Source organism: Macaca nemestrina, chromosome 5, assembly GCF_043159975.1.
Source record: "Macaca nemestrina isolate mMacNem1 chromosome 5, mMacNem.hap1, whole genome shotgun sequence".
Lineage (NCBI taxonomy): Eukaryota > Metazoa > Chordata > Mammalia > Primates > Cercopithecidae > Macaca > Macaca nemestrina.
The window spans coordinates 122625262-122652559 of record NC_092129.1 but is presented as its reverse complement, the minus strand read 5'-3'; the positions used below and the strand labels follow the sequence as shown (position 1 = coordinate 122652559).

The 27298-nt window shown below is 37.3% G+C and overlaps 1 protein-coding gene across 1 annotated transcript in view; it reads right to left on the bottom strand.

Moving 5' to 3' along the window:
* Positions 1–11815, bottom strand: part of LOC105479515 (lengsin, lens protein with glutamine synthetase domain) — a 44781-nt gene extending 32966 nt beyond the window's left edge. Inside the window, exon 1 of the mRNA XM_011737505.2 lies at positions 11496–11815. Coding sequence (XP_011735807.2) covers positions 11496–11525 — 30 coding nt within the window. The 5' untranslated portion in view covers positions 11526–11815. The remainder of the gene's footprint in view (positions 1–11495) is intronic.
* Positions 11816–27298: the final 15483 nt, after the last annotated feature.

The following is a 27298-nucleotide window of genomic DNA, read 5'->3' as shown; positions in this document are numbered from 1 at the left end:
TTAATTTTCTCTAACAGTTACCTTTTTAATGTCAATACTAAAAACAAAAAACAAAAACAAAAACAAAACAAACTTTTTTTGACCCCTGTATAATAGTTATAGTCTGAGGTGTAGCCATTAATGCATTTGCCAAACACTCTGATTTTGTTAATGAGAGAGGTGCATGGAAACGCAAACAAGCAAAACGAAATTTCATCAAGTTTTAACCTCTGTTAGAAATAGTGGAAAAGGGGATCAATAATTATCAAACTTAAAAGAATATGTCAAAGATGAAAGAATGTGCCTTCAGTTACCTTGAAGTATCTTCTTCAAAGAAAAAAGAAAGAAAACGTGCTTAAAATATTTAGAGAAGTGTTATTTAAAAGACTACATTACACACTTGTATTAACTACTTTTAAAATACCCATACCTATTAACCTTGTATTCCTACTCCTAGCAACTTGGTTTAAGAAAATAATCCAAGATACGTCATGTATGTTCAGTGCCACCTTCATTATAATAGTAAAAATGTGAAAGTAACATACAACAAACTAGAAAGAGTAAATACACATGGCAATTATTTTCAATTGATTTAACATTTAAAAATAAATGTTTCTGGCCAGGCATGGTAGCTCATGTGTGTAATCCCATCACTTCGGAGGCCGAGGCAGGTGGATCACCTGAGGTCAGGAGTTTGTGACCAGCCTGGTCAACATGACAAAACCCCGCCTCTAGTAAAAATACAAAAATTAGCCTGGTGTGGTGGCAAGTGCCTATAATCCCAGCTACTCCAGAGGCTGAAGCAGGAGAATCACTTGAACTCGGGAGGCAGAGTTTCAATGAGCCAAGATCATGCCATTGCACTCCAGCCTGGGCGACAGAGCAAGACTTTGTCTAAAAAAAAAAAAAAAAAAAAAAAAAAGCGTTTCCATTTTCCATCTTTTGTCACCTGAATTGACACAACTTTTTTAATATCTTGTTTTTTGATGTGTCTTTTTAAAACTGCCCATTTTTATAGGATTGTCTAATGGGTTTTTTTTTTAGCGTTTTCCTTTAATTTTTTAAAGTGACAGATAAAATTCTATGTATGGTATATACCACATAATGTTTTAAAGTATATATACATTACAGAATGGTTACATCTAGCTAATTAAATATGCATTATCTCACATAGTTATCATTTTGGTGATGAGAACACTTAACATCTGCTTTCTTAGCATTTTCAAGAATGTATATTATTAGCTATAGCCACAATGATGTGTAATACATGTCTTGAACATATTCTTCCTATTTAACTATAATTTTGTATCCTTTGACCAACTCCACAATCTCTAACCATTCTCTGTGCATCCAATGTTACCCTTCTTCTATCCATCCTTCATACTACTGCCATGTTGTTTCTCTATAGCACAGTTTTGGTTTTGTTATTTCTTTGCTGAAAATACCTCCACAATTCTCCCTTCACCTTCAGGGAAACTGGTATTCTCTAAGGCTCTGCATAATCCAGCCTCTCAACAATCTCTCCAGCCTTCACAGCTGGGAATTTTCACATACAAACCCTATCTCCATCTGTATAAAACTAGTTTTATCATTTCTTGTGGCCACACTGTTTCCTTCTTTCCTAGGCTCCTGTTGATTCTCTAGCCTGTCCTGGTAAGACAGTTACCTACTTTTCTGGCCACAACCAAAAATTAACCTGCAGGGTGGTTTGATGTAGCCATCCATTACAAAATGATTAATTTTCTTATCTGGGGAGAGAAGGGCTGCAAAAGGTGATCTGGATCTCCTTTCCTTTTAAAATGTTTATTAATTTTAATTGACAAGTAAAAATCGTATATATTTATGGTATACAATATAATCTTTTGATATATGTATACATTGTGGAATGGCTAAATCAAGCTATTAGGATATATATTATCTCCCATTTCTTGTGGTGAAAATACTTAAAATCTATTCTCTCAGTAATTTTTACATATACAATATGAGAGTATGTCAAAAAGTTCATGGAAATGGAATTAAAAGATAAAAACATAAAATATAAACGTTATTTCTCAACATAAGCTATATCAAGGTTAATACACTTTTGTAAGCAATCATAGCAGCCATTTAGTGCATCCTTTTAAAAATGAGCATCCTGGAATTTAAACATATTAATGTAGTCTTTTTTACATTATTAACTAAAGAAAAATGAATCCCCTTTACAGATTTTTGTAAGATTAGGAAACAAAAGGAAGACGGAAGGAGCCAAATCAGTGTTGTAAACCGGATGCTTATGATCTCCCTTCAAAATGCTCACAAAATTACCCTTGTTCGATTAAAGGCATGAGCAGGAGCATCATCGTGGTGAAGTAGAACTCTCTGGTTAAGCTTTCCTGGGCATTTTTTTGCTACAGTTTTGGCTAACTTTCTCAAAACACTTTCCTAATAAGTAGGTATCATTCTTTGGCCCTCTAGAAAGTCAACAAGCAAAATGCCTTGAGCATCTCAAAAACAATTGCCATGACTTTTGCACTTGACTGGTCCACTTTTGCTTTGACTGGACCACTTCCACCTCTTGCTAGCCATTGCTTTGATTAGGCAGTATCTTCAGGATCATACTGGTAAAGCCATGTTTTTCTCCTGTTACAATTCTTTGAAGAAATGCTTCAGAATCTTGATCACACCAGTTTAAAATTTCCACTGAAAGCTCTGCTCTTATCTCCAGTTGATCTGGGTACAATGGTTTTGCCACACATCAAGTAGAAAGTTTGCCGTACTTTAAGTTTTCAGTCAGAATTGTGTAAACTTAACTAATTGAGATGTCTATGGTCTTGGCTATTGTTTCTGCTGTTAAAAGCCAGTCGTCTTCAATCAAGACATGAACAACTAGGGCAAACTGATGTGGAAGGTCTGTCACTTCAAGCTTCATCTTCAACATTGTTTAATCTCTTCTCAAAAAGAGTCATCCATTTCAAACTGCTGATTTATTTGGAGCATTGTCCCCATGAACTTTTTATAAAGCATCAAATATTTCACCATTCTTCCACCCCACCTTCACCATAAATTTGATGTTCATTCTTACTTTGATTTTAGCGGAATTCATGCTGCTCTGATAGACGCTCTATTCAAACTGATGTCTTATGCTTAGTGCCTCAAACTATATCCTGTTCAGACACGTTATAACAAATTAGCCTGAACTTACTTTGGTTCAAAAAGATTTTAAAATCCATGTACAGTTTTTTTTTATAATACGCATTTTCCATGAACTTTTTGAGGTCCCCTTATATATTAACTGTAGTCACTATGTGGTACAGTAGATCTCTCAAAACTACTCCTCTTTCTAAATAAAATTTTTTATTCTTTGACCAACATCTCCGCAATCCCTCCACCACCTACCCTCTGTTAACCACATTCTGCTCTCTGCTTCTCTGAGTTCAACCTTTTTACACATCACATGTAAGTGAGATCATGAAGTATTTGTCTTTCTGTGTCTGGCTTATTTCACTTAACATAATGTCCTCTAGGTTCATTCATGTTTTAACAAACAACAGAAAATTTTATTTGGCACTTAAGAGATCATAATGCCTGGGCTAAGCTAATTATTGCCTGTTTAAGGCTTCCTTCCTTTTAAAGGCTGAATACTATCCCATTGTGTATATATATCACTTTTTCTTTATCCATTCATCTATCGCCAGATGCTTAGGTCAATTCTATATCTTGGCTATTGTGAATAATGCTGTAATACACATGGGAGTGCAGATATCTCTTCAACATACTGATTTCACACCCTTTGGATATATATCCAGTAGTGGGATTGCTGAATCATATATAGTAGCTCTATTTTTAATGGATGATTGATGTTCTTAAGTCTCCAATGAAAGTAGAATCCTTATTAAACTTTATGTCCTCTTCAAATAACTCATAGTTATGTTGTCTTCATTATAATTAGTAAATTATATAGTCTCCCTTTGGAGATCTCACCTAATGCTTCATTAAATAACTTTCAGTATCATTAAAGTAGAGCTTTCGTCCATCTATAAGTTTTTTTTCTCCAAACTAAAAGGCATTAATTACTTTAGTCCAGACATTATGATCTCTTAAGTGCCAAATATACAGTTAAGTGTCCCTTGTAGAATTGAGAAACACTACATCTAGTTCAGCATACTATAAACCAAGGAACTTTTTATATCTGTAATACCCACTTGGGTAATCTAGAGTAGAGATTACATTGATCTGAACTAGGAGAATAGCTCTGGAGTAGGGGGCGAAATGAGCATAGTGCAGACATACTTGGGAAGTAGATTTCGCAGTTTGGTATTGGGCTGGATATAGGAAGTGTCAGAGACAGAGGACTGAAAAATGACAGCCACATTTCTACTAGGAAACCCAAAAAGCAAAGACTTGAGAAGGGAAATTATGAGTTCTATTTTGAGCATATGGAATCTAAGGTGATTGTGTCACCTGGAAGTGTCCAGCAAGCATTGACTATAAGGGTCAAAATGCAAAAGCGAAATGTAAGGAAAAAATAGCCCTGACAGTGGTTAGAATTATTAAGGGAAAGAACAGGGACTGAGAAAATAAGAATTCTAAAACAGAACTGAGATGTTCATTTAAATGGTGTATAGTAAAAATAATAAATAAATAAATAGAACTGAAAACCCACCATATTTAATGAGCAAACATAAAAAGGAAGTACCAATGGACCAAGCTACTGAAATGATAAATAAGGTTGGTATTAATACTTGCCCATTGTATTTTGCAACCCAAGTTACTGGAGGCCTTGGTAAGGACAGTCACAGTGGAAGCATGTGAGCAGCAGCAAGATCCAGTGAGTTGAAGAGGAATGTGAGTTGTTTAGCCCAGGATCTATACCCAGTAAGCACACAAGAAATATTATCAAATGAAGATATGAAATATAACTCAAAAGTATGAAGAAGACAGAAAAGATGTGTACTAGCGGAGAATATAGAGGCTCAAGAAAAGTTTACGTTGCTTTTAGGTAGAGAAGACTTGCATATATTTAAATGCTAAGACAGCCAGGCGCAGTGGCTCACACTGTAATCCCAGCACTTTGGGAGGCCGAGGCAGGCAAATCACTTGAGGCCAGGAGTTGGAGATGAGCCTGGCCAATATAACAAGACCCCCGTCTCTACTAAAAATATAAACATTAGCCAGACATGGTGGTGCACACCTGTAATCCCAGCTACTTGGGAGGCTGAGGCACAAGAATCGCTTGAATCCGGGAGGTGGAGGTTGCAGTGAGCCAAGATTGCACCACTGCACTCCAGCCTGGGCAACAGAGTGAGACCCTGTCTCAAAAACAAATAAATAAATACATACATACATATATAAATACATGCTTAATGAAAGGAACCAAAAAAGGGGATGTAGGATTGAGTAGAAAAAAAATAAATGGAGGTCCTGGGAGGACAGAAAAGATGGAATCTGAGGTTGAAACAACAGAATTAACTTTAATACATTTTCCTCTATCAGAGGAAGAAAAAACGTAGATTGTTAGAAGAAAGAGCAGAGTTAAGAACGGCATGTTTGTGTCCCCCACAATCCATACAGTAAACCCTAACACCTAATGTGGTGATATTAGGAGGTGGAGCCTTTGAGAGGTGATTAGGTCATGAGGCTACAGCCTTCGTGATACAATTAGTACCCTTACTGGGGGGGAAAAAAAATAGAAGAGTGCTTACTTCTCTCTCTCTGTTCTCCACCATATAGGATACAAGAATATGCGCATCTATAAGCCAGAAAGTGAGGCCTTACTAGTACTAGATCTGCCAGATGCTTGAACTTGGACTTACAGCCTCCAGAACTGTGAGAAATAAATGTTTGTAGTTTAAGCCAGCCAACCTACGGCAATTTGTTATAGCAGCCCAAACTGGCTGAAACAAGGAAGAGAAAAACTGAGGAGGAGGAAGAGGACTATTAGGAGGAGAAGGAGAGAAAGAAAAGAATTGTTAACATTTCATGAGTGCCTTTCAGATGAGATAACTGAGTCTCAGGAAGGTTTTCACCCAATAAATGGTAGAATTTCAATCTAAAACTGATCTTAAACCTTAATCTATCTTACCCATTCTGGATAAGAAAAGGTGGAGAGTTGTGGTGCTTCCAGTTGTCCCTTTAGGGTAAGAAGTGCTCAGATAGAGTAGGAATATGGAAGACTAAAGGCTTAAGGAGAATGGAAATTGTTTGACATAGTTATAGTGGAGACTGAGAAAGAGCCGACTCAGGAAAGAAAAATATCAAGGGCCCAGAAAGAATTGGAGGCTTTAAAGTTGTAGCGACACCAATCTGCACAGGTAATTATTTTCTCTAGCAATGCTCAGCTGGAAATGTGAAGACACCATGGTTTAAGATTTTATGAGGTCACAAACTCAGAAGGACAATGGCAAAAATAAGTTGAGGATTTGGGCAAGGAAGATGCTAAAATAATAGGATATGGAGCCGGGGCGCGGTGGCTCATGCCTGTAATCCCAGCTCTCAGGGAGGCAGAGGCGGGAGGATAGCTTGAGCCCAGGAGTTCGAGACCTGCCTGGGTAATACAGCGAGACCCTGTTCTCCACAAAAAGGAAAAAAAATAAATAAATAATAGGATATGGAATCCAAGACAGATGGGATAGGAAGTAAAGTCAGGAAAGGCTGACAAGAAGAACATGTCAAAGACTGAAGATTCTTAGAAGGTGGCATTTAGATGTATCCTTGTGCCTAATATATTGCCTAGCATAAAGTAGTAATTGAGTAAATAATTTCTAATTAATTAATTACAAACAAGACCTACCATGTTGAAGTATAAGGCCAGAAAGGACATTTGACTCAGACATCTCCTTTATAAAAGATTCTGAATGAGACTTCTTTGGATGTCAACAAGACCTGATGGTAACCCAGTAGGATGATTCAGTCAAAACAGCTTTCCTAGATAAAATATGGCATGGCATTCTTCAAAATTTTCTCTAGAAAGGCTTAGACCTGTGCTTCTTCACTTAGATGGGCTTGTGCTGGTGAAAGTCTGCTCTACAATGCCTCTGTAGCTTTACTCTATAAATTTTACCTTTTCTTCAGGGTTTTTTCACTGTAGTTATCCTCAATATCAGCCGTTTTCCCTAGGGTTATGATTACCCCACTTAAGATACTGAGAAAACATTATTTCTCATGCTTTTCTGAAATAGCTAAAACATTCTCTCTCTCTCTTTCTCTGTCTCTGGTGTGTGTGTGTGTGTGTGTGTGTGTGTGTGTGTGTGTGTGTGTATGCATGCCTTCACTCTCTATATATCTATATAGACACATATATACATATATTTATATAAATATATATATATGTATATATATTTCAGTGAGGCAGCTGAGGATCTGATAAATACAGCAACTTGCCTGGCTTCATACCTAAAACATAGCAGAATTAAAATATGTGTGGTTTGCAACTCTTATTTCATTTTTTCTTGCTGCTTAAAAACTTTATATGTGACAAAATACTGAAAACTAAGGAAATCCAAGTCTAAAAAAAAAAAAAAAACTCCACACTTCGAGTGAGAGTTCAATAGTATCTCTATCTTTTGAAGTAAAACAAAGCACAGAAGGAAAATCCAGATAAATTTCTTGGAATTTGCAAGGAATCAGAATTTTACTTAATATAATGGGCCCAAAATGGAATGGGTTATTTGTCAAAGTGTTGAGTTTCTCATCTCCAAGCACATTTGTGGGGAGATTAGATAGCCAAATATCAGGGTCAACCTGGTTAATTTCCACTTCTACCATCAAATTTTCACTTTCTGACTTTTTAATTCTCATTATTATTACAAGATAATAACCTAGATCTAAGCTGGTGGATTAGGTGGAACATTGACATGTGACCAAGAATGATAGAGCAACAATCATTATTGAGAGCTCTGTGTGAAAGAAGTATCAGAATGTAAATGATATAGCTGCTTCCATATGAAATGCTATGAGTCTCGTTTTTATTCCCAACAAATTGGCAAATAGTCAACAGTGGCATCAACCCATAAACAAATCTCACCTCTATGGGCAAGTTATGCAAAATCTACAATAGAAGTTCTACACAAGAAAAATATACCTAACCAAACATTTTCAGAGAAGGAAAAACATAATTTTTACAAAGGTCTAACACCATGTGATTTTTATAATATGAAGCTAAATAATAAAGAAAACTAAAATAATAAAGGAAGCAAAAAGTTTTGTTTTATTTAGTATGTTCATAAGTATATCAAAAAATTCTCCATATTTTTTAGAGAAATTAAGATTGTATGGCTAAAAATATATTTATCCATGCAGATGGACAAAAATAATTTGTGAAGACTTTGTGGGTGAGCAGAAAAGCAACAAAAATGTTTCAAAGGTAAAAAGACGTGGAAAAAATTTAGATATTCATGTATATATAATATATATTTAAGATAATGGGCTCTGTAATACAGTATGAAAAAGATCCAAGAACGTTATGGAACTGTTAGTGAAGATATCAGCTAATGGGCTGCTGCAGCATATAAAAATACTGTAAATATGAATATAAAAATACTTTAAATATGAGAGGGGAAGGTGTTCTATCCTTTTAAAAAATTATAATATGCCTGTAACTAGATTGTTAAAAATAGTTCTAGTCATTGTGCCTTAGGAAAGCCCTTATAGGCTAGAAGTGGATGGATATATGTTTATGTAAAAAGGTACATTATATATAATTGTTATCATTACTATCATAAGCAAATACATTCCATCATGTAAAGGAAAGCGTAAAACTCTTTAAGTCTGTAAAAATGAAAACAGGAGAGCTATTAGAGGTCAACATAACAAAATAAAGTATATGTAATGAATGACTCCTTTTTAATGAGTTCTCACTATATTGTAAGCACAGTTCTAAGCATTTTGCATGTGTTAACTTATTTAATCTCCACAAAATCTCTTCCTGTGGACACTATTAATGTCCCAGTGAGGTACAGAGAAGTCCAATAATTTGCCCCACATCACACAGCTAGTAAGTAGCAAAGCCGAGATTAAAATGCAGGCATTCTGATTTCAGGAAGTGCGAGCTTAACCCACTACTCTTGAAACTCTCATCTAATTTTTGTCTTGTCTCTCCATTGAGATTTCTTAAATGGAGAGCTAGTTGATACACTGGAAGTAGGTAGGTTTGAGGTAAATAATTATAAAATGAACTATAAACCTTGAAATCTTCAGAAGACAAATCTTCTGAATTCTAAAAGACAAAACAAATGGAAAATATAAAACAAGACTCAGGTGTTCTCTAGAGTCACACAGACAACAGCATAAAGCAGGGAGAGTTGGGGTAGGTAAACCTCTAGCCTCTTGAAGCAAGCCTCTAGAAGGTCAGGCAGAGCCTCCCATGGGGCTGCACTTCATGCCCCCAACAGATACAGGCTGCAGAGCTGGATGGATCTCTGACTTCACCCCAGATGACATTCATTCCTTCTGTGATATGGAAACGTCAGAACTGTGTCTACCTGTGTCAGTGTTCTCTGTATTGAGTTATAAATATCTGAAGGGCGGAGAACAGATCTTACTCACTTGACATATTACCCAGCTCAGAACCACACACAAGGTTCTTGATAAACAGATTTTAATTGTTATGATATGCTACTCTTTCACTCAATTTCTCAACTTCATACACCCCATAGGGTCTACTATAAGAAATAAGAATGTGTTTTCAATCAATTTTTTGTTTGCCACTGCTAAGAATGTGGCTGAATGCATGACTTTACATCATTGTTTTAAATAGAGAATCTCAGTAAAATATTCTTTAGGGAAATACCAAATCTAAGATTAATAACTGTTCATTTTACTGAAGATTCTAACAAAGAATTTGTTCAGGTTGGGGAAGTAATTATTCTGAGAGATTTTCTCCATACACACTATCTGCCTTTCGGAATCCATTGAGCTTTTGTTCAGGTGCTGTGTTTTGTAGTTTACTTCATGCTGCTCTTGCTCACGTTCCCAGAGCATCTAGTATGAAACACAATCTTCTCCTTTACCAGACATCAGTTAGCTGGAAAAGGAATGTCACATGTCATCTCCCTGCCTCCTTCCATATTCTTTCACTTCCTGAGATTGTGACCCTATACAGGAGAATATAAAAGAGCTTACTCAGTGGAGTTGGGTCAAGTGGACAGTCAACATTCACCGTTATAACATCTAGTAAATACAATGCTCTATTCCAACTCCAAAGGAACTTTCCTCAAAAGACAGAAAATGTCTCTTGCTGTGAGAATTGTGCAGTTTAAAAATCATGTTGTTCATTTTTCTGCCCTCCTAAGAGTAAACAATCAACATTTGGTCTAGACTGGTCTTGAGGAGGGCATGGCTTTTAAGGGCTTTCGTAGGAGCTGCATCACCTGGAATCCTGGGCTAAAATTGTGGGAGCTGAGGAAGAAAGCAGAGTTCTTGCTGTGGGTTCAGAAGTAGTAAGTAAAACCTAGTCCAAGAAGTTACATAGTTAGAAATCGAAAACCCCAAAAGCTAATAATGTACATGCTAATCACCCTTACTTTCTTTCTATAAGCCTTCAGTGGCAGCTATGAATTTACTTTTAGCTAAATTCTTTATAATCACACAAACCACCATTTGTTGCCTACAACAGTGACATGACAGTACAGGATAAGCCACACCTCCGCCTCAGGCAGTCCCTTCTTCACACAGCCTTGCCCAGTTTCCTTATGGAAAGTGCATTTGTTCTTGTCTCTTTCAAAACAACTGCTTGTATTCACTATACAGATCAGTGAACCCATTCTTAGATGTTAGCGATCTTCTACACTCCATGCATAAGTGGGGACCAGGTTTGTTCTCTATATGCCACTATTTCATACATAATGCACTGGTTTTCACTGCACTCTTCACATAGTAGGTATGCTTCTTGCAATATATTTTCTTAATTTAATAAAGATAACCCACATCCTCCCAAATTTTACCACAACTTGCCTCCAAGTCTGTACTTCAGTCTTTCAAAATGGTCGGTCAGAAATACAAGAGTAAAGGTTGGGTACACACACGTTAAGAAGTGAGGAGAAATGCTATATGCTGACAACTGATTATTTTAATATATGCTAGACCCAATGAGTGGCTATCACTATTCATGCTGTGCATTTCAAATATAATTTGAAAACAGGTTTCCACCTTTAGTCATTTAATCTCAAAGCATATTTGTTAGAATGAGGCCAAAGCTTTGAGAAAAACAAAACATTATTCTCTCAATAACAACCAAAATAGAAATAAAATTTTTTATAGCATACGTATTCTTCTGAAACTTGGTGCCTATTGAATCTAAATGACTATTCAAACCAAATGAGCTTTCCTAGATTAATATTTTGAACTGTTTAGTTTTCATTATCTTTATAAACTTACTGTGTAGTAGAGAAGGGCAATTCTTCATTAACTTCTCCAAAGTGGACATATAATAAGTACAATTATGCTACACTTATTCTTACTGGCACTCAAATACTTCACATTTTTTAAAAGATTTGCTGTCAATATTTTAGTTAAAAACATTTTAATGATTAGCTTCATACCTTCTGCAGAAAGTCCTCTTCATTATTCATCTCAATACTTTTTATTTAAGTTCAGCTTTAGAAACCACAATATCCTCAACGAATGCGTTCAACATGTATTTATATATGTACCTACAACAAAGACTGCAGATGATGAATTCCATGGAGGCTTTTCCAGAGAGGTCTGGCAGGTAATAAAAGATAAACATCAGACCCTGATGTGTCATGCCTAAGGCACACTATGCTAGAAATGCACTAGAAGAATCGAATGACAAATGCTTGTTTATGCCTGAATCCCTGCAAACAAAAGACATAGAAAGCTTAAAATTGTGTTGATTGACTTTTTTCTCCAGAATACAGAATGTTTGTTACATAACAATTGTATTCTGGAATGATATCTATTGTCAGATTCAGATGCTGAAACACTTATTAGACAACTATGCTATCAAAGCCCACAGACAAAAGCACAGATGGAAAAATACAGCTATAAGTGACCCAGATTTTTACCAATGGCAAAGATCCACTCATTAGTAATTCTCATTTTTATTTTATTTTCTGGGTCCCTCTGGCCTCCAGATTAATTTTGGACCTTCATTATAAAACTGAAATATCTTTCCTTAGCCTTTTCAATTCTCCAATGTCAGTCTAAGACAAATCCCAGACCATCCCCACTGTCCATAATGAATATGGAATAATACACAGGCTGCCCCATAGGGTCCCATAAACAATCCTAACTCAGTAGAGGAAATAGGGAATGCTTTCTCTTCACTAGTAAAGGGAGTTTGAAATCACACTTCTGCTGCCATCAACTCAACTTCAAGTATAGTTGATAAAGGAGAATATGGAGTTCTTCTGAACCAAACCAAATTCTCTCTAAGTATTTTCCATGTGGAAGTGTATAGTCTCCATGGCTAATCACTTCTGTCCAGGTCTTCTGGGCCTGAGGAAGGCCAAGCCAATACTATAACCAGTCAATCCTGCCTGACTCTCTTGGCCCATTTCAAAAGCCCCATTTCCTAAAGACAGTAATTAACTATTCCTATTTCCATTCCGTTGGTACTGGTTCCAAGACTGACTCTAAAGCTTCTGCTCTGTGTAGCCTGATCTACAACCAGATCTTGGATTTGGACCTAGTTCTGATGCTGATACCTGAAACTGCATCCTGAATATGGCTGTTTTGGATTCTTGAACCTCTCCAAGAAAAGGGATTCTATCTCCTATTCTAGTATTTGACTTGCTTTTGGTGCTTTCCCCCAGATCTCTAGTAGGATGTTTAATTCCCACAATGTCTTATACCAGAGTCTTACCTAAGATTTTCTGAATCCTCTTCTGAAACCATGTTTACTTCCACTTTTACAACTTTTTCCTGCATGTGCTTGTCTCCGTGCAAAACAGGTGCCATTGAGGTATGGAAAAAAATGTTTTGTGAAAAATTTCTTTTTTGTTTATGAAATGTTCCCTTTCCTATATCAAAGAAAAGAACTCTAAGCTGGTTTACATATTCAGTTACGTATTGGGACATGTTAAAAAAAATCATTTCTTCATAGTATTACTTACCCAAATTTTCTCCTAGGAATTTTATTGTTATTGAATATGCAATTTGATTCATTTTATCTTCTTTTCCTTACCTTATTTGGACAATCTCTTCTTCTCAATGTGTATCCATGAGTTTTTTATAATATCCTTTCCAGAACCCTTGATTTGCCCATTTTTGTAAAAAGTGTTCTAAAGCTTGGTTGGACATATGGTATATAACCTAATTTATGATATTAGCATGATACATATTTTAAAAGTATTACCATTATTTAAAATCTGTTTTTCCAAAGAAGAAACCAAATGTCAGTAAAGGGCTTAACAAATAGATTAGAAAAACAATAAATGGTCAATAAGTCTATATTAAACATTTTCATTCACAAGCACTTGTTCAATACATACTATATCCAGAAAGCTATCTTTGTCAAAAAGAATGTAGCCATTGAGCCATGATGTAAATGATACAAGCCTTTCCCTTACCACTCTTCTGAGACAACATATGGAAAGACTGTTCAACTCAAGTACTTATCTTGCCAAAAAGTTGTAATCTAATTGAATGGATCCAGAGAAGAGTAACTAAAATGATTAAAGGAATTATGGGATTCATTTCACGAGAACAGATTGCAGAAGCTAAAGCTTACTAAGTACCAACAAGGGGAAACAATATGTTGTTTACCACTAAGTTACTGCCTTCTGATGAATTATTGAACAGGATTGGAAGAGCAAAGGATGCAAATTAGGTAAAGGATTAAATCTATTCTTTCATTGTGGGAGAAAATGAAATCACAATGAATTTGTTTTTGTTTCATATTTATGTATATTATATGTTACAGTACAGTGTATAAAATACAAAGTTCTTGTCTTCCCAGCACTAACTGATAAGGAAATTGTGTGAAAACATGCCCAATGAGACCAAGAGAATAACTGACTTGTGAGAATAATAGATAAGTTCAGTGAAGGAAATAGTCTTTCTTATGACCTTCATCAATCACAAAAATGTGGTTTCAGGTCAGCATAAGAATGTAAGAACCATGACAGAAGGATACTTCCACTCTATCTTTCCCCTAATTTGTTGTTCTAGAAACTGCATGGGTTTGTTCCTCCTTTATATGCATCTAATTATGACATACATAACTGGAAGGCTACATTGACACCCTTTATTGAAAAGAACGTCATACAAAAATTATGAGGAGTAATATTTCAGCTTCCCTAGTGGTTCTAGAACTCCTGTTCACAAAGGCTCCCAAAAGTTCCTTTCATGAATCCAGTCCCCACCTCTTTTCAGTTCTGCCCAGAAATAGCTCATTTTCTAAGAAAATGGTAGATCTATTTACAGAATTAAGATTTAAAACCGATCACTAAAAAAAAAATTGGAGTGAGGACAGGTAAAAAATCAGTGAAATCAGGGCTGAGTAGAAACCCACATTGGCAGGGAAACTGAAGAATATTTTTGTGTGTCCTTTTCATTTGTTTTAGAAGGGGAATTTCTCCTCTCATCTGCCCCGTCGATAAACCTAAGTAAACAACGAGTAGAAAACAGCATAACTCTCTGAAAAAAATTTTTTTGTAAAGATGACACAATTTAAAACTAGTTTAAAATCATTTTAATTTAGCATTTTCAATGATTTCCACATATCCTTAAGCATTTATATATTTAGCACAAGCTTCATAAAGTTAAATGAAGTTAGTTGTGAAAGTGAAAGCATGAAATTCTGAATTCCAAGGCGCATAAGGAGCTTGCAATCACATATAATAAGTTAAAAATTATTCCAAAACAGCCCAAGCTATTTTTAGAAGAAGGAGAGTGCCACAGAATACATTTCTTTTTATTTGTAAGATTTATGGAGTCCAAGTGCAGTTTTGTTACATGAATATAGTGCATAGTGGTGAAGTCTGGGCTTTTAGTGTAGCCATCACTGGAATAGTATACATTGTACATATTAAGTAATTTCTCATCACTGACCCCACTCCCCTCTTTTGAGTCTCCACTGTCTATTCACAGAAGACATTTTTATAACACTATTAATTTTTAAAAATTTGTAGCTGTTGTTGTCCTTGTTTCCTTCTTTTAATGACATCATTCTATTTATTGGGATAATACCTACGAATTCTTGAGAGCACCAAAACCTCATATATATATATACTCACACACACACACACATATGTACATATATACACACACACTTACATACACACACACATACACAGGTTATGTTACTCAATATTACCATATTTAAAAATATAACAATAGGCCAGGCACGGTGGCTCACACCTGTAATCCCAGGACTTTGGGAGGTCAAGGCAGGCGGATCACAAGGTCAGGAGATGGAGACCATCCTGGCTAACACGGTGAAACCCCATCTCTACCAAAAATATAAAAAAATTAGCTGGGCGTGGTGGCGGGCACCTGTAGTCCCAGCTACTCAGAAGGCTGAGGCAGGAGAATGGCATGAACCCAGGAATGGGAGCTTGCAGTGAACTGAGATAGCGCCACTGCACTCCAGCCTAGGTGACAGAGCAAGACTCCGTCTCAAAAATAATAATGATAATAATAATGGGCATTGTACATATGAACATAAATTGCATTTTTTATAGAAAATTGATGCTATTTCTTATTTTTGCAAATTTCTCTAATGTCTAGCTTAAGAGGAAAACCACTGGAATCTCATATCTGCTTTTGCATTCTTTTTTTTTTTTTTTGAAACAGAGTCTGCTCTGTCACCCAGACTGGAGTACAGTGATGCGATCTGGGCTCACTGCAACATCCGCCTCCTGGGTTCAAGCAATTCTGCCTCAGCCTCCCAGATAGCTGGGATTACAGGCACCCGCCACCACGCCTGAACAATTTTTAGTATTTTTAGTAGAGACGGGATTTTGCTATGTCGGCCAGGCTGGTCTGGAACTCCTGACCTCAGGTAATATACCTGCCTCGGCCTCCCAAAGTGCTGGGATGACAGGCATGAGCCGCCGATCCCGACCTGCATTCATTCTTTTGATACAGCCCATGTCATGCAACCTCTGGAAAACGTCACTATACACCAAAGCTAGAATGAGAGTGAAAAGGTAAACAGGGTCTTACCATTATTGTGAAAATAATTTTGACCTCACAGTCTCCTCAAAGGTTCTTGGAATCCCGAGGGGTCCCTGAACCATACTTTGAGAACTGCTACTGTAGTGAAACAAGGAGCAGATTAAAGACCTGAGTTCTACAGGAAACACTGCTTTTTAAAGGCATATCACATAGTTTTCTTGATAACAGTTTCCTTTTGTGCAAAATGTGGGTTAGGGCAAGATGATCTCTCAGGTTTCCCTTAACTCTGTTCTGTGATTGTATAAAATATTAAAGGAATTTTATAAAACAACAGCAGAATACACATTGTCTTCATGAGTACATGGAATGTTCTCCAGGATAGACTATATGTTATGACACAAAACAAGTCTAAACAAATTTTTAAAAATTAAAATTATATCAAATGTTTTATCAGACTCCAATTAAATAAAACTAAGAATCAACATCAAGAGTAACTTTGGAAACTCTACAAATATGTGCAAATTAAACAACATGCTCCTGAATGGCCACTGCGTCAATGAAGAAATTAAGAAGAAAATAAACAAAAATTTGAAACAAATGAAAATAGAAAAACAAGGTACCAAAACGTGTGGGGTACAGCAAAAGCTCTCCTAAGAGGGGAGTTGATAGCAATAAACACCTACATAAAAAAAAAAAAAAAAAAAAAAAAAAAAAAAGGAGGCCAGGCACAGTGGCTCATGCCTGTAATCCCAGCACTTTGGGAGGCCGAGGCAGGCAGATCATGAGGTCAGGCCAACATGGTGAAACCCTATTTCTACTAAAAATACAAAAATTAGCTGGGCGTGGTTGCGTGTGCCTGTAGTTCCAGGTACTTGGAGGGCTCAAGCAGGAGAATCACTTGAACCCAGGAGGTAGAGATTTCAGTGAGCCGAGATCGCGCTATAGCACTCCAGCCTGGGTGACTGAGCGAAACTCTGTCTCAAAAAAAAAAAAAAAAAGTGAAAATTTTCACATATATAATCTAATGATGCCCCTTAAGGAACTTGATTACAAAAACAAAACAAAACAAAAATACCCAAAACATCAACAACAACAAAAAAGAACAAACCAAACCCAAAACTAGCGCAAAGAAAGAAATAATAAATATCAGAGCAGAACTCAATGAGATAGAAACTAACAAAATAATACAAAAATTCAACCAAACACATTGGTTCTTTGAAAAGATAAACAACAACAATAAATCTCTAGCTAGACTAACCAGGAAGAGAGAAGATCCAAATAAGCAAAATTAGACATGGAAAAGGAGACATTATAACTGACATCACAGAAATACAAAAGATCACCAGAGAATGTTATAAACAATTATACACTAACAAACTGGAAAATCTAGAGGAAAAGGAGAAATCCCTCGAAATATACAACCTATCAAGATTGAATCAGGAATAAATAGAAAACCTGAACAAACCAATAATGAGTACCAAGGTCGAATCAGTAATAAAAAGTCTCCCAACACAGAAAAAGCTGAGGACTGGATGCATTAACTGCTGAATTCTGCCAAATGTACACAGAAGAACTAATAACAAGCCTTACAAAAAGTTGAAAGGAAGGAAATTCTCCCTAAGTCATTCTACAACGCAAGTATTACCCTGGCACCAAAACCAGGCAGGACAAGAAAAGGAAAGGAGAAAGGAGAAAGGAGAAAAGAGAAGAAAAGAAAAGGAAAGAAAAGGAAAGAGGGGAGGGGAGAGGGAAGAAAGAAGAAAGAAGGAAGGAAGGGGCCGGGCGCGGTGGCTCAAGCCTGTAATCCCAGCACTTCGGGAGGCCGAGACGGGTGGATCACTAGGTCAGGAAATCAAGACCATCCTGGCTAACACGGTGAAACCCCGTCTCTACTAAAAAATACAAAAAACTAGCCGGGCTACGTGGCGGGCGCCTGTAGTCCCAGCTACTCGGGAGGCTGAGGCAGGAGAATGGCGTGAACCCAAGGAGGTGGAGCTCGCAGTGAGCTGAGATCCGGCCACTGCACTCCAGCCTGGGCAACAGAACAAGACTCCGTCTCAAAAAAAAAAAAAAAAAAAAAAAAAAAAAAAAAAAAAAAAAAGGAAGGAAGGAGAGGAGAGAGAGAGAGAAAGAAAAGAGAAAAGAAAGAAGAAAGAGGAGGGAAGGCAGGAAGGCAGGGAGGGAGGGAGGAAGGAAGGAAAAAAGAAAAGAAAAAGGCAGGGAAGAGGAAGGGAAGAGGAAGGGGAAGGGAAGAGGAAGGGAAAGGGGAAGGGGGAAACTACAGGCCTATATGCCTGATGAACATAAACTCAAAAATCCTCAACAAAATACTGGCAAACTCAATCCAACAGCACATCAAAAAGATAAGACACTATAATCAAGTGGGATTTATACTGTGGGTGCAAGGATGGTTCAACATAGGCATCTCAGTGAACATGAAACATCACATCAACAGAATGAACAAAAACCATATGATCATCTAAATAGATGCAGAAGCAGCATTTGATAAAATTCAATACAGCTTCATTATTAAAGCTCTCAAAAAACTGGATGTAGAAAGAATATACATCACAATCACAAAGGCCATATATAACAAATGCCCAGTTGACATTTTACCAAATAGGAAAAAGTTGAATGCCTTTTCTCTAAGAACTGGAAGAAAATAAGAATGCCCATTTTAACCACTCATATTCAACATAGTACTACTAGAAGTCCTAGCCAGAGCATCAGGCAAAAGAAAGAAATTAAAGGCATCTAAACTGGAAAAGATCAAGGCAAATTGTTCCTCTTTGCAGATGACATGATCTTACATTTAGAAAAACTAAAGACTACAAAAAAATCAAAAATGATGAATTCAGCAAAGTTGCAAGATACAAAATTAACATAATAAAAACCAGCAGCATTTCTATACACCAATCACGAAATATCTGAAAAAGAAACCAAGAAGACAAACTCATTTACAATAGCTACAAAAAGAAAGAAAGAAAGAAAGAAAGAAAGAAAGAAAGAAAGAAAGAAAGAAAGAAAGAAAGAAAGAAAGAAATTTAACCTATTAAATGAAAGATCTCTACAAGGAAAACTACAAAACACTAATGAAAGTAATTGAAGAGGACACAAACAAATGGAAAGACTAATTCCATGCTCAAGAATTAGAAAAAATAACATGGTGAAAATGACCATACTGCCCAAAGCAAGCTACATATTCAATGCAGTCCCTATCAAAATGTTAATGTCACTTTTACAGAAACAGAAAAAACAATTCTAAAATTTCTATGGAACTGAAAATGAGCCCAAATAGCCAAAGTAATCCTTAGCAAAAAGGACGAAGCTGGAGGCTTCACACTACCTGACTTCAAAATATATTACAAGTTTGTAGTAACCAAAACAGCATGGTTCTGGTATAAACATAGACACATAGTCCAATGAAACAGAATAGAAAATCCAGAAACAAATCTGCATACTTAACGGCGAGCTGAGCTTCAACAAAGCCATCAGGAAAATACTTTGGGCTGGGTACAGTGGCTCACATCTGTAATTCCAGCACTTTGGGAGGCCGAGGCAGGTGGATCACAAGTTCAGGCGTTGAAGACCAGCCTGACCAACATGGTGAAACCCTATCTTTACTAAAAATACAAAAAAACTAGCCAAGTGTGGTGGTGGGTGCCTGTAATCCCAGTTATTCAAGAAGCTGAGGCAGGAAAATCGCTTGAACCCCTGGAGGTGGAGGTTGCAGTGAACCAAGATTGCACCACTGCATTCCAGCATGGAGACAGAATGAGACTCCATCTCAAATAATAATAATAATAATAATAATACATTAAAGAAAGGACAGTCTATTTAATAATTGACTCTGGGGAAACTGGATGACTGTATGTAGAAGAATGAAAGTAGACCCCTATCTCTCACCACACAAAAATAAACTCAGAATGGGTTAAAGACTTACAAGTGAGACCTGAAACTATAAAACTACTTGAAGAAAACATAGAGAAAACTCTTCAAGATATTTGTCTAGGCAAAGATTTTATGACTAAAACCTCAAAAGCAAAGTAACAAAAACAACTCAGCAGTAAAACATCCAAAGCACAGGCAACAAAAACAGCTCAACAGTAAAAAATACAATAATGCCATTAAAAAGTGGGCAAATGACATGCATAGACGTTTCTCAAAGGAGACATACAAATGGCCAACAGGTGTATGAAAAAATGCTCAACATCTCTAATCATCAGGGAAATGCCAATCAAAACCACATCAAAATCACATGAGATGTCCTATTACCCCAATTAGAATGGCTATTGTCAAAAAAACAACAAATAACATGTTGAAGATAATGTGGAGAAAAAATAACTGTTACACACTGTTAGTGGAAATATAAATTAATATAGCCACTGTGGAGAAGAGAATGGAAGTTTCTCAAAAAACAATTGAAAAATAGAACTACCATACAATTCAGCAGTGTATTGGATATTTATTCAAAGGAAAGATAATTCAACATAGCAAAAGGATAAATGCACTCCTATGTTTATTGCAGTACTATTCACAATAGAAGATATGAAGTCAACCTAAGTGTCCGTCAACAGATGACTGGATAAAGAAAATGTGCATACACATACACATACAAATACACATACACAATGGAATACACAATGAAATGTGCATACACATACACAATGGAATACTATCTAGCCATAAAAAATGATGAAATCATGTCATTTGCAGCAACATGGACGGAACTGGAGGTCATTCTGGTAAGTGAAATAAGCCAGGCACAGAAAGACAAATATTACATATTCTTACTCATATGTGGGAGCTAAAAACGTTGATCATATGGAGGTAAAGATACATACCGCAAACCGATAAGATTGTATGAGTGGGGGAGGATTAGGAGAGGTGGGTTAATGGATACAAACATACAGTTAAATAGAAGGAATAATTTCTAATGTTGATTGTAGAGTAAGGTGACTATACAATGTATTGTATTTTTTTAAAGTTAACAACAATGTATTGTATTTTTTTAAAGTTAACAACAATGTTTTGTATTTTTTTAAAGAGCTAGAAGGGAGGACTTGAAATGTACTAACACATAGAAATTATAAATACTTGGATAATTGATACCTTGATTTGATCATTACACATCCTATACATGTAACAGATTCATGTGTAGCCTATAAATATGTACACATGTAGAGCATAAAAGTAAAAGAAAGATAGAGACCCATCTGCAGTCCCCTGCACTTACTTATGCTTCCGATGGTATTACTAGTTTTAAATATGACTTCACTCCCATGCTGTAATTGTAATACAATTTATAAGGTCATTTTCCTTATAGAATGTGTATATATGTATACATGTATAAAATTATAAAGTTTCTATGTATAGATTACATGGAATAATAAAAAATAATGATTTTTTTTTTTTTTTTTTTTGAGACGGACTCTCATTCTGTCACCCAGGCTGGAGTGCAGTGGCATGATCTCAGCTCACTGCAACCTCTGCCTCCCAAATTTAAGCAATTCCCCCACCTCAGTGTCCCACGTAGTAGCTGGGATTACAGGCGTGCATTACCACGCTCAGCTAATTTTTGTATTTTTAGTAGGGACAGGTTTTTACCATGTTAGCCAGACTGGTCTCAAATTCCCAACCTCAGGCCATAGTACCGCCTCAGCCTCCCAAAGTGCTGGGATTATAGGCGTGAGCCACCACACACGGCCCCAAAAATGATGACATGTCTTTTTTCTTTTTTTTTTTTGAGACAGAGTCTCGCCCTGTCACCCAGGCTGGAGTGCAATGGCAGGATCTCGGCTCACAGCAACCTCCACCTCCTGAGTTCAAGCAATTCTCCTGCCTCAGCCTCCCAAGTAGCTGGGATTACTGGCGCGCACTACCATCCCTGGCTAATTTTTTTGTATCTTTAGTAAAGACGGGGTTTCACCATGTTGGCCAGGCTGGTCTCAAACCCCTGACCTCTTGATCCACCTGCCTCGGCTTCCCAAAGTGCTGGGATTACAGGCGTGAGCCACTGCACCTGGCCTGACATTTCTAAATATAATGTAGTTTCCTAAAATACAAAAAGCCAGCCTGGGCAACATGGCAAAACCCTGTCTCTATTGAAAATACAAAAATTAGCCAGGCATGGTGGCATATGCCTGTAATCCCAGCTACTCATGTGACTGAGGCATGAGACTCACTTGAACCTGAGAGGCAGAGGTTGCAAGGTAGAGGTTACAGTGAACCAAGATAGGGCCACTGCACTCCAGCTGGAGACAAAAGCGAGACTCTGTCTCAATTTTTAAAATAAATAAATAAATAAATAAATAAATAAATAAATAAATAAAAGACTTTGGGCCAGGTGAGGTGGTTCTCACCTGTAATCCAGCACTTTAGGAGGCCGAGGCAGGCAGATTGCTTGAGCTCAGGAGTTCAAGATCAGCCGGGGTAACATGGCCAAACTGCAACTCTACATAAAATAGAAAAAATTTAGCCAGGCATGGTGACACATGCCTGTGGTCCTAGCTACTCAGGAGGCTCAGATGGGAGGATCACTTGAGCCCAGGAAGTTTAGCCTGCAGTGAGCCATGATTGCACCACTGCACTCCAGCCTGGATAACAGTGAGATACTGTCTCAAAAACAAACAATAAAAATACATAAGAGAAGCCTTGACGATGATTATATAAGAACTCTGTACTGTTTTATTTATGTATTTATTTTTCTTTTGAGACAGCGTCTTGCTCTGTTGCCCAGGCTGGAATACAGTGGTGCAATCTTGGCTCACTGCAAACTCCACCTCCCAGGTTCAAGCAATTCTCCTGCCTCAGCCTCCCAAGTAGCTGGGATTACAGGTAGGCACCAACATGCCTGGCTAATTTTTGTATTTTTAGTAGAGGCAAGGTTTCACCATCTTGGCCAGGCTGCTCTCAAACTCCCAAACTCAGGTATCCACTGGCCTTGACCTCCCAAATTTCTGGGATTACAAGTGTGAGCCACCGTGCCCAGCCAGAACTCTGTAATATTTTGACAACTCTTCCTCAAGTTCAAAATTATCTCAAAAATAAATAAATAAATAAATAAGATGTCATTATAGGCACTCTAACATCACCATGATTGAGATCATAGGAGTAGGGTTTGGGGTAGGGGTAGAGCTACACTTCAGATCCCTCTGTAGCATCTGTCTACTCTTCAGGTCCTCACTGAAGCTCTGAACCTCAGGGATTTTATTTCTTCCTAGTTCAATCTTAGTAGGTTATATGTGTCCAGGAATGCACCCATTTCTTAATAGGTTTTCCAATTTTTTGGCATATGGTTGTTCATAACAGTCTCTGATGATCTTTTGTATTTCTATAGTATCAGTTGTAATGGCTCCTTTTTCATTTCTAATTTTACTTATTTGGGTCTTCTCTCTTGTTTTCTTGGTTAGTCTAGCTAACAGTTTATTGATTTTATCATTTCAGAAAACAAACTTTTCATTCTATTGATCCTTTTTTTAGTCTCTATTTTGTTTCATTCTGCTCTGATATTTATTATTTTTCTTTCTTTCTACCAATTTGGGGTTCGGTTTGTTCTTTTCTATTTCCTTAGGTTGTTTATTTGAAATCTTTCTCTTGTAATGTAAGCATTTATTGCTACAAATTTCCCTGTTAAAACTTCTTTTGCTGTATTTCATAGGTTTTTTTGTGTTGTGTCTCCATTTTAATTTGTTTTGATCTTTTTATATTTCCTTCTTAATTTCTTCATAGACCCAATAATCATTAAGAAGCATGCTGTTTAATTTCCATATATTTGAAAACTGTACATTTTCAAAGTTCCTCTTGTTATTCATTTCTAGTTTTATTCTATTTTTATCTGAGTAGTCACTTGATATGATTTTGTTGTAATTTGCTGAGACTTGTTTTGTGGCCTAACATATAGTCTATCTTGGAGAATGTTCCATGTGCTGATGAGAAGAATGTGTATTCTGTAACTGTTAGATGAAATGTTCTATAAATGCCTGTTAGGTACGTTTGGTCTATAGTGCAGATTAAGTCTGATATTTCTTTGTTGATTTTCTATCTGGATGATTTCTCCAAAGTTGAGAATGGGATATTGAAGTTCCTAACTGTAATTGTATTGGGGTCTACTCTCTCTTTAGTGCTAATAATATTTGCTTTACATATCTGTGTGCTCCTATGTTGAGTGCATATATGTTTATAATTGATATAGGCTTTTGCTGAATTGATCCTTTTATCATTATATAATGGTCTTTGTCTTTTCATTGTTATTGTTTTTATGTGGAATCTAATTTGTCTGGCGTAAGTATAGCTACTCCTGCATGCTTTGTCTTCCATTTGCATGGAATATTCTTTTTTTTTTTTTTGAGATGGAGTTTTGCTCTGTCGCCCAGGCTGGAGTGCAGTAGCATGATCTCGGCTCACTGCAAGCTCTGCCTCCTGGGTCCATGCCATTCTCCTGCCTCAGCCTCCCAAGTAGCTGGGACTGCAGGTGTCCACCGCCACGCCTGGCTAAGTTTTTGTATTTTTACTAGAGACAGGGTTTCACTATGTTAGCCAGGATAGTCTCGATCTCTTGACCTAGTGATCCACCTGCCTCAGCCTCCCAACGTGCTGGGATTAGAGGCGTGAGCCATCGCACCCGCCCTGCATGGAATATTCTTATCCTTCCTTCACTTTCAGTGTATGTGTGTCTTCACAGGCGAAGTGAGTTACTTGTAGGTAGCATATAGTTCAGCCTTGGTTTTTTTCCATCTATTCAGCCAGTCTGTATCTTTTTACTGGGGAATCTAAACCATGTATATTCAAGATTGTTATCAATAGGTGAGGACTTGCTCCTGTCATCATGTTAATTGTTTTATGATTATTTTGTATATCTTTTGTTCCTTTCTTCCTCTTTTATTGTTTACCTTTATGATTTGGTGATTTTCTGTAATAACTTGATTTGTTTCTCTCTCTCATTTGTGTATCTGCTCTACCAGTGACTTTTATACTCTTATGTGTTTTCATGATGTTAGATAGGGTTCATTTGCTTCCAGATGTATGACTCCCTTAAGCTTTTTTGTAGATTCCCTCTAACAGTGATGAATTCCCTCAGTTTTTGCTTTTCTTAGAAAGACTTTACTTCTCCTTATTTTCTGGGGGAAAAAAAAAAAAAAAAAGCTGTACTGATTATATTTTTCTTCTTAACTACTGGGGTGGTATTTTTTTCTTTCAACACTTTGAATATATCATCTCATTTCCTCCTGGCCCATAAGATATCTACTGAGAAATATGCTATTAGTCTGATGAGAATTTCCTTATATGTGACTTGGCGCTTTTGTCTTGCAGTCCTTAGAATTTTTCTTTGAGTATTGATAGTTTGACTATAACATGCCTTGGAGAAGACCTTTTGGGATTAAATCTATTTGGGAATCTTTGAGCTTCCTGTACCTAGATGTCTATATCTCTCTGAAGATTTGGGAAGTTTTTAGCTATTATATTATTAAATAGATTTTCTACATGTTTCCCCATCTCCTCTCCTTCTGAAACTCCCAAAATTAAATATTTGTTCACCTTTTGGTGCCCTACATGTAACATAGGCTTTCTTCATGCTTTTTTATTCTGCTGTTGTTGTTTTGTCTGACTGGGTTACTTCAGACCGGTCTTCAAGTTCAGAAGTTCTTTTTTCTGCTTGATCTAGTCTATTGTTGAAGCTCTCCCTTGTGTTTTTTTCCCTTTTATTGAATTCTTCATTTCCAGGATTTCTGTTTGTTTGTTTTTTTAATGATATCTACCTCTTTGTTGAATTTCTCATTCATATTATGAATTGTTTTTCTGATTTCCTTGTATGGTTTATCTTTTATGTCTCACTGAGTTTCCTTAAGATCATTATTTTGAATTTCTTAGACATTTCATAGTTTTCCTTTATTTAGGATCTGTTATTACAGAATTATTATTTTCCTTTTTTTTTTTTTTTTTTTTTTTTTTTTTTTTTTTTTTTTTGAGACGGAGTCTCACGCTGTTGCCCAGGCTGGAGTGCAGTGGCACGATCTCGGCTCACTGCAAGCTCTGCCTCCTGGGTTCACGCCATTCTCCTGCCTCAGCCTCCTGAGTAGCTGGGACTACAGGCGCCCGCCACCGCGCCCGGCTAATTTTTTGTATTTTTAGTAGAGACGGGGTTTCACTGTGGTCTCGATCTCCTGACCTTGTGATCCGCCCGCCTCGGCCTCCCAAAGTGCTGGGATTACAGGCTTGAACCACCGCGCCCAGCCAGAATTATTATTTTCCTTTGGAAAGTCACATTCCCTTGCTTTTTTATGGTGTTGTGTGTGTGTGTATGTGTGTGCGCGCGTGTGTGTGTCTTTACATTGTTATCTGCATACCTGGGGTAACAGTCACTTATTCCAAATTTATGGATTGGTTTTTATGGTGAAAGACTTTTTTCCTGTCAAAGTATCTATAGTGTTCGTTGGGTAGGTGCTTTGGCTTTAATTATGGGTGGACGCAGTAGCGTAGTCTCCATATGATTTCTTCAGCTATAATCAACACATCAGCAGTGTCTCTGAGTTCCTCAGTGACTTAGGCTGCACTTGTTAGTGTTGGCTTTGGTGAGGTTCTGCTGGAAACTGGAACACCAGGCAGGCCAGTCCTCAGGCTCCTGGGTAGTGCCTATAGGTACCAGCAGAAGCAAGCTGATCCTCAGGCCCCTAGATGGCACAGATGGATTCCAGCAGTGGCAGTGGACAGGGCCTGCCGATCCTCAGGCTCCCACACAGCATGCATGGGCATCACTGGTTGTAGGTGGTATCAACTGATCCTCAAGCCTCCAAACAACATGTATAGACACCGGCAGTGGTGGGCTAGGCAGGCCTGTCCTTAGACTCCCAAGCAATGTGTTTGAGTGGATCGGTCTTCAGGATCCCTGAAAGCATGCTCAGGTGCTTGTCCGCCCTGACTCTGGAGTGGATGGGGTTGCTGTCAGTAGCAGCAGCCCCAGGAAAGTAGCTCCCAAGGCTCTGGAGATTATGCATTATGGCTCCCTTCATCCTGGGGGAAGACTTCCTGGTGTGCTAGTCCACCTGTTCCCTGGGATATAGGACACTGCATTGGCTAGTGTGATGGAACCCCCTACAACACTAGAAAGGAAGGGTCCAGCTAGCATTGTGGCACTGCAAACCCTAAACTGACATTTGAGAATGTCAGTGGGGCTAAAGGGATATTTGCTTTGCCTTTTGGTTTCTGCCTAGCCTCTATAAACCTTCCTATATTGGGGGAAAACCCTATCTTGAGAGTCTTT